This window comes from Aythya fuligula, chromosome 13 (genome assembly GCF_009819795.1).
Source record: "Aythya fuligula isolate bAytFul2 chromosome 13, bAytFul2.pri, whole genome shotgun sequence".
In the NCBI taxonomy this organism is placed as follows: domain Eukaryota; kingdom Metazoa; phylum Chordata; class Aves; order Anseriformes; family Anatidae; genus Aythya; species Aythya fuligula.
This window is the reverse complement of record NC_045571.1, coordinates 4,708,055-4,722,533: the sequence shown is the minus strand read 5'-3', so window position 1 is coordinate 4,722,533 and position 14,479 is coordinate 4,708,055. Positions and strand designations below refer to the sequence as shown.

Genomic DNA, 14,479 nt, shown 5'->3' with positions numbered 1-14,479 from the left:
TATGGGAACGGTCTTAAATCTTCCAGTGTGTAAATTGGCTTCCAGATTTTTGCAGACACCCAAACACTGAAAAATCTTTTCCAGGAAATTTCATTACCAGGGTGCTTTAATCTTGCAGAAGTTTTGTAAGAACTGGGCAAATGAAAGGAGGAACATGAAAATGTTCAAAATCTTGTGGTCGATTAACAGGACACTTTGAAATGTGCTGTTGAGCTGGACACATTATAAATTTTAGGATTAGCTAGCAGCAGTATGTAAATGTCCCCCTCCCTAAGTGTAGGATGTTGGAAACCTTATTACCATTTGCTATTAAAAGCATATGTGAGTGAGTAATACAAAATTATTCATTGTAAGTCTTCCTATGAAAACAAGTGGTAATATATCTACCAGCTTCTAGGTGGCCAGAACGATTTCAGCCCAGGGAAAAGGGCCAGATAAATTAAGCAATATCGTGGGGAATGTTCTATATGAGCAAAGACATTCCTAGAAGAATACAGGTCTGCTGTCTTGCTTGAAAAAGAGAGGCAACACCGCTGACAGGAACAGAAGTAAATGTCCTTTTGGGTTGTGTCAGTGCTGAGGAACTCCAGAAGGATCTCACAAAAGTGAGCACAGAGAAAGCTGGCAGAGGAGCTTTAGTCTAGATAAATGTAAAGCAATGCATCTAGAGAAAAATAACATAAACTATGCTTAAGTGGTGCTGAACTTGGACTTGGCACCCATAAATTAGGAAGGAGACCTTGGAGTCATCAACGGCTGTTCTCTGAGATCATCAGCTCAGTGTGCAACAGAAGGAAAAAAAAGAAAATCATCAAAATGTTGGAGGGGAATGGAGAACGAGACGTGGGGTGGCTTTTTGCTGCTGGCATGAAAGCTCAGAGCATCCCCACCTCCAGCGCAGTGTGCGGTTCTCTGCATCTCAAAACCATGCTGGGGGCTGAGAGGGCACGGAGCCGGGCATCTCAAATGGTCACGGCTTGGAGCAGCTGCTGGGAGGAGGCTGGAAAAGCTGCTTGCCATGTGCTTACACGGATGCTGGTGCTGACACCCGAGAGGAGATGTGTCGGGGCAGGAATGAAAGACCAGTGCTGGAGGAAATGTTGGACTGCTTCTTTTGGCAGCTGTGATGGCTTCTGGTTGCTTAAAACAAATGTGAAAGCAGTTTTAGACTGAATCTTGGAAGCAGACCAATTGATTTCTAGTTCTTTGGCTAATATGGTTCCATCTAAATTTCTGATGCACTAGCCCAGGCTTCTTGTGCTTCTAACCAATGCTTGCATCCACGGCATGCAGAAATCTGTGTCCAGAGCAAATAGTTTCTGGTAGCAGTAAAAAAGGCAACATACACTCCAGAAAGTTTTAAATAGATTCCCAAACTCCTTTTCTTATTAACCAAAAATGATGAATTTGGGGCTCTAATTTGGAAAGAATTTGAGTAAGATATGTAGTAAAAGCCAGAGGGTTTTTTATCTGATCTTTATTTGATTTTCTAGATTGTCAGAATAGTCTTTTCACCGAGTGACACCACGCAGAAGGATCCACACTATTTAAGATTGTATAACCCTTGGCATGTAGAATAAGAATTGTTTTTAAAAGAGATTTTCATTGTTTGTGTACAATGGACTTATATTTAGCTAAAAAAGCACATGTTTTTAATTCAAATTCTTCTGGAAAAACAATAGCTTAAATTAAAGGGAGAATGTTTGCAAAACTCAGAGCAATTTTGAAAACATTTGGATGATTCTGGAGATTTTAGTAACCACTCGTTAGGTTACTCCATGCAAAGATATCTGCCTTTGCATGTTGCACACAGATTACGTTATTTCCACACCATTTTATTTTAAGATTTATTTATTAGTCTATGTTACTTTTGGCTATGATTTTTATAAGATTTTCTATTTTTATTGTTGTTGGCACTTGTGCATATCTTCAGCGATGAACCATAATAAAAACAAAAATATTTGCCATTACCATAGTGCTTTTCATACGAGGATGTCAAATTGCTTTCAAAACTGGATATAATTACTCCTCATACATTTTACAAAAGGAGAAACAGATGAGCAGAGCTAGAGCATCTTGCTAAGATCCCTGCATATTGGGAGGAAGGCGAATGTTCTCACTCTTTCCCCTTCTTCCTAGCAGAAAAAAAAAAAAAAAAGAACAACAACAACAACAAAAAAAAGAGTGATCTGTCTAAAAGTCTATTTGCAATGGTTACATTTACCCCCAGTGTCTCTCTGATGCTTTTGCACAGTATTTTGACATTATGGCAACACTGCTAGAGAAGCGTGGCACATTTCTGAGCAGATGTGTGAAGCATGGTGCTGAGGAAATGCCACTTGCTTTTGCAGGTGTTGGGATGAAACTCATAGCTGGTTGCTCCCGTAAACACCCCCTGCTCCTGAATGTGTTCTAAACAAGCACAAACTGATCTTTGCAGCTTTGTCTGACTGCCTTTGTTGCAAATGTGAGGCCCAAAGGCCAGCTCTCACACTGCAGAGCTTCAGCACAAAACAGAAGACAGAAGTAGCATTTTTGCCACCTTTTGTTCCCAGTAACCCAGTACCTCCTAGGCAGTACCTTTGTGGCAGGTAAGACAAAACAGTGATGAATGTGATGTGCATGAGGAGCAAGCCTTCCTCTGTGTGTTCAGGATTGCACCTTGTGTAGGTCCTGATCACAGGTAAAAGACATTAAAAATTAGGCAATTGTGGCTCAGCAGTAGCCTCAGAAGTTGTCGTTTCAGGACAAGACTGTCATTTTAGCACCATATTTGTACCCAGCAATAAACTGTTCCGATCTTGAGGCTAGAGGGGAAGGAAGTGTCCTCAGATGCTATTACAACATCTGTGATAAATCATATTTGGTTCTATTTTGGGATGTAAGGGAGGAGATCATTTAAATCTACAGTTAAATCTGGTTAAACACTGTACAGATTCCACTATTTCTGAACTTCCTGTCCCTAATTCTGTTGCATTGCTGTTCATGGAAACCCTGTAAGTTGCACGTGTCTTTTTTTCACTTTTAGTGTATTTTTAAGGATATTTTTTTAGGTTGCGGAATACTCTCCCCTGGGATCCTATAGTAGATGACGTGGGAAGTACAGCGTGTATAAGAGAACATCGCTGCAGGCGAGCAACTCAAATAGAATGGAAACATCTTGGCCTCATAAAATAGTTTGTGCTTTGGAAACTGAACCAGCTCTTCCCCACAGATATTCCCACAAGGTCAAGGCTGAAGCAAGGGGCAGCATGTGGAATTGGTCCTGCCCACGGTGTGTTTCATGCGCAACGTAAACTTAGGGCTTCCTATGATCTTCACCAGCTCTTTTCAACAGCACTTAGTTTATAGGCCACCCGAAATATTTGTCAGGTTTCTTCCAGCTTCAACACAGAGAATTCTGTACATTGTCATCGTTGGGACAACAAACACTTCCACCCATCTGTCTCCACAAGGGGTTTTTTCCTCTGATAGGTATTTGCTTTTGGCGTGCAGTGTGTGAAGTGGTAAATAGTGACTGGGCAGCATTTTTCACTCCTTTCCTGCTGGGTGTACAACAGACACTGGTAACACAGCGCTGTGCTCTGAAAGGCTCCTTTTTGTGATTTTGCTGAGACGGGCATGCATAGTGAAGAGCAGCAAACAATTACTTGGTGCAGAAACAATGGCCATCTCCCCCATCGTACTGGATGGCTCTGTATAAACCTGTCAGTGGGTGCTGACAACTGCTGAAGACATTCTTGGGAGAAGGTGAGTTCCAGGTGATCCTTCAGGACTTGTCAGTGCCCCAGTATCCATTGCCTTCCTCACTGGGAGCTTGGTGATGTCCCCTTCCTCCAGCCATTGCACCATTTTGAGGATGTAACTCCAGCTTGGCCTTTTAATATCATGATTCTGACCTTTTGATGTGATTCTGTGATTCTTCTGCATTCAGTTTTGGGTCCCTCACCACAAGAAGGACACAGAGTTGCTGGAATGTGCTCAGCAAAGAGCAATGCAGCTGCTGAAGAGACTAGAAAACAAAACGTATGAGGAGCTGCTGAGGGAACTGGAGGTGTTTAGCCTGGAGCAGAGGAGGCTGAGGGGACACTTTACTGCTCTCTACAACTGCCTGACAGGAGGCGGCGGCAGCAGGGTGCCGGTCTCTTTTCATAGAATCACAGAACCGTTAGGGTTGGAAAAGCCCTCCGAGATCATCTGGTCCAACCATCCCCTACGACCACTGTCACCCACTAAACCACATCCCTAAGCACCACGTCCAACCTTTTCTTGAACATCCCCAGGGACGGTGACTCCACCGTCGGCAACCTGTCCCAATGCCTGACTGCTCTTTTTGAGAAGAAATGTCTCCTCATTTCCAACCTGAACCTCCCCTGGGGCAACTTAAGGCCATTCCCTCCAGTCCTATCGCTAGTTACCTGTGAGAAGAGGCCAACCCCCAGCTCCCCACATCTTCCTTTCAGGTAGGTGTAGAGACCAATAAGGTCTCCCCTAAGGTGACAAGGATGTGAGGAAATGTCCTCAGGTTGCACCAGGCGAGGTTTAGGTTGGGTGTGAGGAAGAATTTCCTCACAGAGAGGGCTGTTAGAAGGGGCTGCCCAGGGAGGTGGCAGAGTTCCCCATCCCCGGAGATGTTTCAGAGACATGTGGACGTGGCACTTAGGGATGTGGCACTTAGAGACCTGCTTCTGTGGTGGCCTTGGCAGCCAGCTGACAGCCAGGCTTCCTTTTGGGGCCCTTTCCCAAGCTGAGGCCAACTGCATGAAGTTCAACAAGGCCAAGTGCCGGGTCCTGCACCTGGGGCGCAATAACCCCAAGCAGAGGTACAGGCTGGGAGATGAGTGGTTGGAAAGCTGCCTGGCAGAGAAGGACCTGGGAGTGATGGTGGATAGTTGGCTGAATATGAGCCAGCAGTGTGCTCAGGTGGCCAAGAAGGCCAACAGCATCCTGGCTTGTATCAGGAACAGTGTGACCAGCAGGGCTAGGGAGGTGATCGTCCCCCTGTACTCGGCTCTGGTGAGGCCGCACCTCGAGTACTGTGTTCAGTTTTGGGCCCCTCGCTACAAGAAGGACATGGAGGTGCTTGAGCGGGTGCAGAGAAGGGCGACGAAGCTGGTGAGGGGCCTGGAGAACAAGTCCTACGAGGAGCGGCTGAGGGAGCTGGGCTTGTTCAGCCTGGAGAAGAGGAGGCTCAGGGGCGACCTTATCGCTTTTTATAACTACATTAAAGGAGGTTGTAGAGAGGTTGGCCTGTTCTCCCACATGCCTGGTGACAGGATGAGGGGTAACGGGCTGAAGTTGCGCCAGGGGAGTTTTAGGCTGGATGTTAGGAAGAACTTCTTTACTGAGAGGGTTGTGAGGCATTGGGACGGGCTGCCCAGGGAAGCGGTGGAGTCCCCATCCCTGGGGGTCTTTAGAAGCCGTTTAGCTGTTGAATTTAGCGATGTGGTTTAGCGGAACCCGCGGCCGGGCTCGGCGGCGCGCAGCCGGCTCTGCTTGGGCGCCGCACGGGCGGCCCCATTTGGCGGCCGCGCCACCCGCGGCCCGGCTGCCGCTGTCAGTCGGGCGGCGGCGCAACATGGCGGCGGCGGGCGGATGGAGGCGCTGATGACGGTCCGGAGACTCGCCTCCATCTGTACCATGGTGGGTCAGCCCCGCGGGGGCACCGAGCTCCCGGCCGCCGCTCCCGAGCCTGCGGGGTGGCGAGGCCCCGGGCTGGGCAAGGAGGAGGGAAGGGGGAGCCCCCGCTGTTGGGGTGGGGGGGGGGGTTGGGGGGGAGGCCGCAGGTGCTGGGGCCGGGGTGCCCTCAGGGGGGGCCGGGGTGCTCCCCCGTTCCTGCTCGTTTGTTTATTTATTTTTGTGGTAACTGCACCGTTTTGAAAGGTTTGTAAGCGTTTCGGGTGGAAGTGTGGAGCTGGGCTGCTGGAAACCCCCAGTGACGGGCTGCGCGGGGCTGTTCACGGGGGTGATCTGTAAATAGAGGGGCTTGTCCGGCCCTGAGCACAGGGGGCTCATAGGGCACTGTCGGGTCTCACTGGGGATGTGCTGTCCAAACACCTTGTATTTATTCCTGGTGTGGGGAGTTTGAGCAGTACGGGCTGGCATAGGGGTCTCAGTATGGGCAGGGGTAGGGGTCTGGATTGCCAAAATCCGACACAGGCTGAGGACATGGGGTTTAGTGGCTCTGTGTTTCTCAGCCCCCATCTCCATCGCTCCACCCCCTCAAACTTCAGTTTTGGATCTTATTTGAAACAGTAGCAAAGCAGGCAGGGGCTGCGTCCTCAGAAAGGCTGCAAAGACTGACTTCTGACCTGTGCAAAGAGCGTAAGGGCTTGGGGTTGCCTTTTGGTGTGGGTGCTGACACCAGTTTTGATTAACTTCAGATCCATCTGAACTGACCTGTAGTGTTGTTTTACAAAGCTCGGTGTCTGGAGAGTCCTAGTAATACTTGTAACAAGAGGGTTTTGTTTTGTTTAATTTAATTTAAGGCAATGAGTATCTGGTTAAAAAAAAATAAATCAATTTAAATATTTCAGAAGATCACCCAGAACTTCATACTTCGCTTATTTCACTAGGTTTCTTTCTTTTTCCAAAGCAACTTGGACTTCTACTTGCCCATCAGAAACACAGGTGAAATTAAGGTCACGAGAGGCAGCTGAATCACGCCTTCATTGCGGAGCTCCGTACCCCAGAGGCAGGCGATTGACTCAGTCCCATACAATATTTTGGATGCATTCCTGAGATCAGCTGACTGAGCCTCAGATTATGAGGGTGAACGTAAGGCAGTGCATTTTCCTATGACTATGCAGCCAAACCTGACTATAGTCACTTGGGTGTTTGTGATTTGTTTTTAGAGACTTTGACTATACATATTCAGTCTGGGACTCATATTTGCACCCGTGCTTACCTTAATTTTGGTTGGGACACTAGATGAAAGCGAAGCAGATACTTGTAGCCTGTTAATGTCCATTCTGAAGTAATATTTATCTTCAAGAGAAGATTTCTAGCAATTATGTTTTCATCCTGTTGCAGCTTTGGGACCATAACCCCAATATTGCAACTTTGTGATATCAGTGTTTTGTCAGATGTTACAGATTTTTTTCAGCATAAGTGTTCTATGTGCATTTGTGGCTTGGGTGAACTTCCTGGCAATGCCACTCTTATCTTTTCTTCAGCTAACATGTGAAATGTAAGGTTCTGGGTGCTGTGTTTTAAAAGTGAATTGCTTTATTTGCATCTGCTTCGATGTCCAGTGAGTAAAAATACCATTTGCCTTGTCACAACGTGAACACGAAAAATGTAAGCCTTCGTTCAAAAAACCACTCGGTTACTTTAACACAGTCTCTTTAGGAAACTACTTTCTGGAGAACTATGCTAACCTGTGCTGTCTGTGCAGTACTTGACATGCTGCTAGTAAAACGTGCAGTTTTCACCAACAGTTCTCATCGTAGAACGGTTTAGGTTGGAAGGGGCCTCAAAGATCATGTAGTCCTAACCCCCTGCCATAGGCAGGGACATCATCATCTGAACTTTGGGCTGGAAAGCTGAAACGGAGGTTTATGTTGTTCTCAGACCTCTCAGTCACTACTGTAAGGGCTGATGTCCCTGACTTACCATTTGAGATGCTCCAGTATTCTGCAACCTCTCTTTAAGAATGGAATTCTGTGCCCAACCCCATTAGCAGGCAGCAGTATGTTTGTAACTTGAGTTCGATCCCCCCTCCCTAAAATAACTCCCAGGTTTTTGTAGCGTGGATCACCTCTCCTGTGCCTTCTGATCGTAGCGTGCCCGGTGTGCGAGCACCGTCCCTCTTTCAGCAGTTGCGTAACATTCGTGTGGCAACTACGGCGTTGCGAAGATTGGAGCTCTCAGGAAAATACGTGGTAATTCAGGAGTGATTCATCGCTTGGTAAGGATGCTGACACCATATGGCAGGGCACATCCATAGCCAAGAGCTACCAACTAGAGCTCTGGTTCTCTGCTCTGCCCTTTTGTCTTAATTTTTATTACCTGGCCTCTGTCTTTGTCTTGTACTCCAGGGTTTTTCATTTTCTTTTGTAAGTCACAGCAAAAGTAAGTGGCAGAATGAAACAGAAAGACTATAAACAGAAAGTGTTTAGACTTTTTTTTATCCCCTTACCTTCTGCTTCATGAAAAATGCATAGCTCCTGTTTCAAAAGTATATTTAAACCGGTATGTTTCTAGTTCTGTGGCATATGTGCAGTCATGGACATATGGGAATCCTCTCTTGACTCAGAGAGGAAGGAGGGCTGAATTTCCATGGGTCTGACTGTGTCATCTGATCCAGAATGCGCCTGCTGTGCTGCCGGGCTGTGACAGCCAGCTGTGGAACTGAGCTCACCAGTCAGGGTCTTTGTGGCATTGACAATAACCTTTTTTTCTTTCATTTCTCTGTATAAGCAGATCAGAACGCTAGTATGGAGCAACGTAAGAAGCACAGGGATCCGAGCTTTTCATCTGCAGACTTTGTGAAAAGTCTTCAGTAAGCTATTAACAGAAATATTGGTGTTTCTTGGTAGGCTCATTAGGGACATTTCCCCTAGATTTGTGTTTAATTGTTTGCTAAACCAGCAAGACGTGCCTTATGAAGAACTCAAATCCAGTATACAAATTGGTGGTAGCTCTGCTCTGCTCTGAATCAGTGCAGCGAGGATATAATTATTAACTTCAGCACTGGAGAAGGGATGACTGGTTCATTTGTAAGCAATACATTTCCATTTGCCACCTGAATAATTCACATTATTCAGTTCAAGCAGGGCTTTCATGTCATTGATATACACTGTGTGCCTACCTGCTGCTTCACCTATATTTTTAGAAGTTTCTTTTAGCTTTAACAGAGAAATGGCTTTTATGGCTGGGAAGGGGTCACTGAGGAAGTGGAAAGAAGGGAGGACAGAAGCTGAGCTAGCTCAGCAGACTTCTGTTTCCAGCAGTGCTCTGCTTCTTGATTTGTTAAGTTAAAGGAAAGAAATGCTCATCGTTGTGCTTAATGCACAGCTTGAGAATGCCCTGCTTTATCGTAGGGAAGGAAAAAGCGTGTGTAACCCTTTGCAAAGTAGTTTGTAGGTCACTTTGGTTCTTCTGCTTGTGCTCTAGTTTAAGGCTGGGTGTGTGGGGGGTGGTTACTGATGTGTTCTCCGGATCCTGGACTTGGAGCAGCACGGAGATGGGAGCTCGTGCCTGGCAGGCAGAGGGCCTGCATCGAACAGCCCAACAGGTGGGCAGTGTGCTGCCTTCTTCTGAAGGCTTTTTAGGATTTTGTGCAGGAATCCTGAGCTACCGCACAAGTAAGTCTTTCTGCTGTCCTGGTGTCTGTTGTGATCTCAGGTTGTTTATAAACTTTGAGGTTTAACGCCTTCGCTATCTCTGGGAAAGTGAGAGATCACAATTGTTGTGCCATGGAGCACTGAGAAACCTGGGGGCAGTGCATGGTTCACTGAAACCAGTATTAAATACACCAGAGGATGGGTACTACAGGAGCTATTGCAGTTCTAAAAATGAGGTATGAATACTGGAGAAAAGGTATTAAAATAGAGTGAAGGTTGTTGAAGAGATGCTCTGTAGAATCTTGCCGGTTTTGTTCTTTAATCAGGATTCAGAAGAGATGCTTTGAAGACAGTGAATGCCTGTGTGTGTAAGCACATCACTTACTGGCTTGTACATTAGAAGGTGCACAGCTTTCAGAATTTGCTCTTACAGATGTCAGAAGCTTCCTGGACTTGTTGCCAAAGTAAGGGGCTGCACTGCAGGTCATCGTGTTTTGTTTCTGGTACTTTATCTTCTCAGCTCCTTTCCTAGTGCATTGTCCACTTAATCACAGCGCTGCAGGAGAGGTTATACACACCTTCAGACCCACTGGTGGGCCTCGTGTCTGTATTTTGTGCTGTTATCCCGAGGTCCTTGCCCTTCCGCTGGTCTCCTTGTTTCCTCCAGCTGTGATGCATCTGTGCCTGTTTAACCTGTACATGCGTAGTGCCTGAAGTGACAACCTGCTCAGAAATCTGTAAGGTTAAGTTTAGCCTTCTGTCAGCACCCACATCCTTGCTTCTTCCAATACTGTTTGATGTATGAAGATCGTGCTAAAATCTCACTGGAATCTCACAAAAGAGTGGTGCTGGTGAGCACTGGGCTTTGAGTGCACCTGTGGGGCTGTGCGTGTTCCTACAGAGGGCCAGGAGGCCCTCGGATACCTGAGAGCTGTAATGGCAAGGCATCTGCTCCTAAATTGTCACTGAGTCAACGGGGAGAAACCCAAGGTCAGGAGGAACCTCAGGGAGCTGCCTGTGAGCACTTGGGTAAGCTTGGAGTCAGTGGCTAAGAAGGGAGAAATGAATTGCTTACAGGACCGCGTAACAAAGGCACAGAAACTACTGCTTGGAGTCCTGACTTCCTCACCCTAATCGGCATCCTTCCCGTGTGCTCTTTTAACTGGAGCCTGGCTTTGCTGCCTAATTGTAAAGAGCCTGAAATTGTGGAATTTTGCAAGTGCGTATGGCTTGCTGTACCTCAGTAAGTGAGGCACAGATCCCGTGGACCTTGCAGGACCAGCTCCTAATTACATAAACATCTACGTGAAACAATTTACCAAGCACTCTGGTTTAATTTACCTAAAAATACTTTAATTAAAACTGTACTTAAGGCTTGAAACACTTGGTGGTAGTAAATCTGTTTTGAAACACGGCGTTTTGTAATTTCCCGTCGGTCTCCATAACGCTGGTGTGCTCTGTAAGCTTTACTCCCTTTTTACTCCTTCCAGAGCCAGCCTTCCCCGCGTGCACTTTGTGCAGACTCAGAAAATTCTGTAACATTTACAAGCGTGGAGTTTAGGAAGTCTGCAGCAGCCTCATACCTGCTCCTTTCAAGATTATCAGCTTGTTTGCCTGCATAAGCGTGCGAAGTGCTGGAATCCAAAGTTCAATTTACCGCAATTTGCTGCGCTGAGGACGTGAGCCCTCCTGGCTGCGGGAAAGGGATCATTTCGAAACTGAAGTCATAGCGTGAGGTAGCTGAGCTGACAGCTCTCGTCGTCTGGCTTCAGCACTGCACACAGCCACGGAGTTTCAGAAGAAGGGGAAGTAGCATCGAATTCTGCGTTTAGAAAATCATGGCTCTACGTTTTATCGAGTGTTTCAGAAATACAGCCCCAGGTTTGTTCCCTCCTCTGCTCTCCCACACGGTGATTTTAATAGTCCTGAGACTGGAACTATTCTGACAGCGAACGTGGCAAAGGAGATGCAGGCAGAGCACGAAATGCATTGCTGCACGAGGGTTTATTCCCTGAAACGTTCAGAGTAGTGCTGGCCTGGCCTTGTTCGTTCATCCTATTGCTTTTTGTTTGTTCGCTCATTAAAAATCACTTGTTAGTCATGCAGCTCATTTAATGAGCTTTCGTCGTCTTGAGGGCTGTGCGGTGGTGCCCCTTGGAGCCTTTCTGCCCAACTTGAAAGCCACTTCCTGGCCTTTTTTTCAAATGCCACATCTTTTTCTGCGCTAATTTCTTAAAAAGAAAGGGTCAAATGAGTAATTAGTGGCTTCAGCAAGACTCGTGCACCAGATCTGTTCTGGATACTCAAGTCTCTCATGGCTCCCTTCCTCTTTTTTTGCCTTTCCTGAAGGGAAATGTCCTCTGCAGGCAGGTGCACGCTGTGTGCTCAGAGGGAATCAGCTGGTTCCAATCCAGAGGCTGCGTTCGTGTGGTGCTGAGCCCAAGCTGGCACATCTGAAGGCACGTTTGTTTCAACAGGCTGCTACACCAGCCGTGCTCTGCAGCTTCTGAACGTGCAGCTGTAATGGCATTCTGGGCATAAACTAAGCTGCAAATTATGTCGTTTGCACTGAATGATATTAATTGCAATGGGAAAAGGATAAAAGGTTTGCATAAAAAGCATACAACGTCGAAACCAATGTTTTGCACTGAGCTTAAATATACATATGTAGCAAGTAATTTATCTTAGAGAGGCTGTGACTTCAGATTTCCATGGACTGTATGGAGTTGTGCATGGAGAGCTTTAAATTAACTGATTCTCTCCAGCTTGTTGAAAGTAATCTGGTGATGAGATTGGTCTTGGGTATATTTTAGCTAGCAGAGCAGTTGAAGGATCCGTGCAGGCGTAGGAAACTGCAGTTTAAACACCATGCAACATACAGACAGGATTTTTTTCAGGAACTCTGAGAGCAGTAAGGTGTGCACTGATGGCTTTAGGAGTTACCCTTCTGAAAATCTGCTAACTCCAAATAAACTGTAAATGAAGCATCTAAAAGGATGGAGCACCCCTAAAGAAGCTCAGCAACGATCTACTTGGATTTCTCGTAGGTTTTGTCAAGTTCATTATGGTAAAAGAAGTAACAAACTGTAAGTTCTTGATTGCATTTTTCTGAAAATCTGAGAAGAGCTTCACGGTTCTGTTTACTTTCTTGTATTGTGCTGTAAGCTGCGTCATCTGTGCTAGCGTTTAAAAAACCACTACCTGTAGTTGTTTGGCAAGTGCATTGCCTGCTTAGGTATCTGTAAATTTCTGTGTCCTTCTAAGACAGCAGACAAATCTTTTTTGTCCCTTTGTGTTGAGCTCGTAATGAAGCTACTTAGGAATCCGTTGACAGTCTGCTGTTACATGGCTTTTCCTGTGTAATTTCAAGAACGCTGCATAATGCAGAGCATGTCAGAAATGCTGCTTGCACAGTAGCCGCCTTCAGTGAGTATCTCAACAAGGTTTTTTTTGTGCCTTCACTTTCTCTTCTTCCACCATAGTTTCTTCTTTTTTTCTTACTGTACTTCTCTCTTCCAACCTATTCCATAAGTTTGCCATCTCCGCAATTAGGAAACGGGCCCAGTTCCTAATAGCCAGTGAGTTGTGCTAATGTAAGACATTCCACCCTTCCCTCAAAGCAGATGTGAATCCGGCACCCTCCAAAATGTGCAGGACAGCTGCCTGAGCCCTCCTCAGGTGCTTAGTCCTTGAGAGCAACTCAGCTGGCGACAAGAAATCCCATAAACTACTCTGCCACCCCACACCAAACCCACAGGGTGTTGCAGAGGGGGCAGTGGGATCTTCCTGCTCATAGCCCTTTCCCTTCATCCACTTGGTGTGTTTCTTCCTACTTCATTTCACAGCTTCAGTGCCTCTCTGCTCACTGTTTGCCCAAGCAGCAGCGTGGCGTTGACCTGATTATTTTTGACAAGAGTTCTGAATAACAGCAAGGATACTGACCCGGGCTTGTGCTAATTCTGATCCTTTTCTTGCAGAAGCTATGGCAGCAGCTGCTTCGTGCTCAGGAGGTCTGCTTGCAAGCTTATCACGATAGTACGGCCCTGCTTTTGTAACCATGCCCACATCTGTACGGTTATCTTCATGGCTGCGAGAAGCAGATACTTGTAAATGGAAGCGTGAATTCTTCAAACTGTGAATGTTGTTAATTCGGGATAAGAAACTTGACTCGTAATGTTGTTTGCTCTATAATAATCCACTTGTTTGCAGCTGAGTTCTGCAGAGGAGCAGGACTTGCGTGAATTTAACTCTTTAAAAAAGAAAGCAGTGCTCAAAAGGAAGAGAAGTAGGAAGTTGAAGTAGGACCCGTGAGGATGCTGGACATGTGGATTTTGTCAGCTGCTGACCGCGGTGCAGCTCTGTGCTGTGCAGCTGTGTTCAATCATTCCCAGCTGTTCTGCTGCTCATCTGTAACCTCAGAGGAGCTCCTCAGCTCTGGGCCTCATAACTGTTTCTGCCCCAAAGCTACCTGTGTATGGCGGGTAGAAGAGAAGTCTTTTTTTTCTGTGTTTTTTCATTTGCGTGGTGCATCGGGCTGGGTATAAAACTTTAAGGTTGCTCTACCGAACAAAAAAGATCCAGTTTCTGAGTTGGAAGACTTCACAGATCTCTCTTCTGGTTCTGAGGGATTATGCAGTTAAGATTTGAGCTGTGCTGTAAGATCCCTTCCTTCGTGATGCCTTGCCTAGCTAGCTACCTCAGGTAAGGGGTTTTGAAACTAGGCTTTTCACATCCCTTTTGGCTCTACCAAACTCCCCGAAACCTGCCTTAGAGAGGTTTTTGTGCTCTTGGGGTAAATAAGAGTTGTACTCCATCCTGCCTTCCCCGTATGTCACACATATCTGCTGCTGGTGTGCTGTCCTCACCAAGCTGGTATGAAAATTGGGGAAAAACTCGAATATTAACAACTCCCTGTGCTTTGTTTGGTTCTTTAAATCTCAGCATATGAGACTTTTTTTTTTTTTAAATGGGTATTCCTCATCTTTTCGGATGGAAATCAGTGAGCACAATTATTCCTGGAAAGTTCCCTCTTCTAAGATTCAGTATCCACAAAGTGAAGTGACTGCAGCTATAGGAGAAAACATTTTGTTGTCTGTATGCTGCTGGGGTTTTCTTGGCTGCTGTTGGCAGCATTTATTGTGCTGATAGCTCGGAGGGGCCAGGCAGCTTTCCCTCTCTCTTAGTGCCAAGCT

General features: G+C 46.2%; 1 protein-coding gene across 1 annotated transcript in view; it reads left to right on the top strand.

Moving 5' to 3' along the window:
• The first annotated feature begins 5,561 nt into the window (after positions 1-5,561).
• Positions 5,562-14,479, top strand: part of LOC116494347 (ubiquitin carboxyl-terminal hydrolase 12-like) — a 30,100-nt gene continuing 21,182 nt past the window's right edge. The window contains exon 1 of the mRNA XM_032196209.1: positions 5,562-5,643. Coding sequence (XP_032052100.1) covers positions 5,596-5,643 — 48 coding nt within the window. The 5' untranslated portion in view covers positions 5,562-5,595. The remainder of the gene's footprint in view (positions 5,644-14,479) is intronic.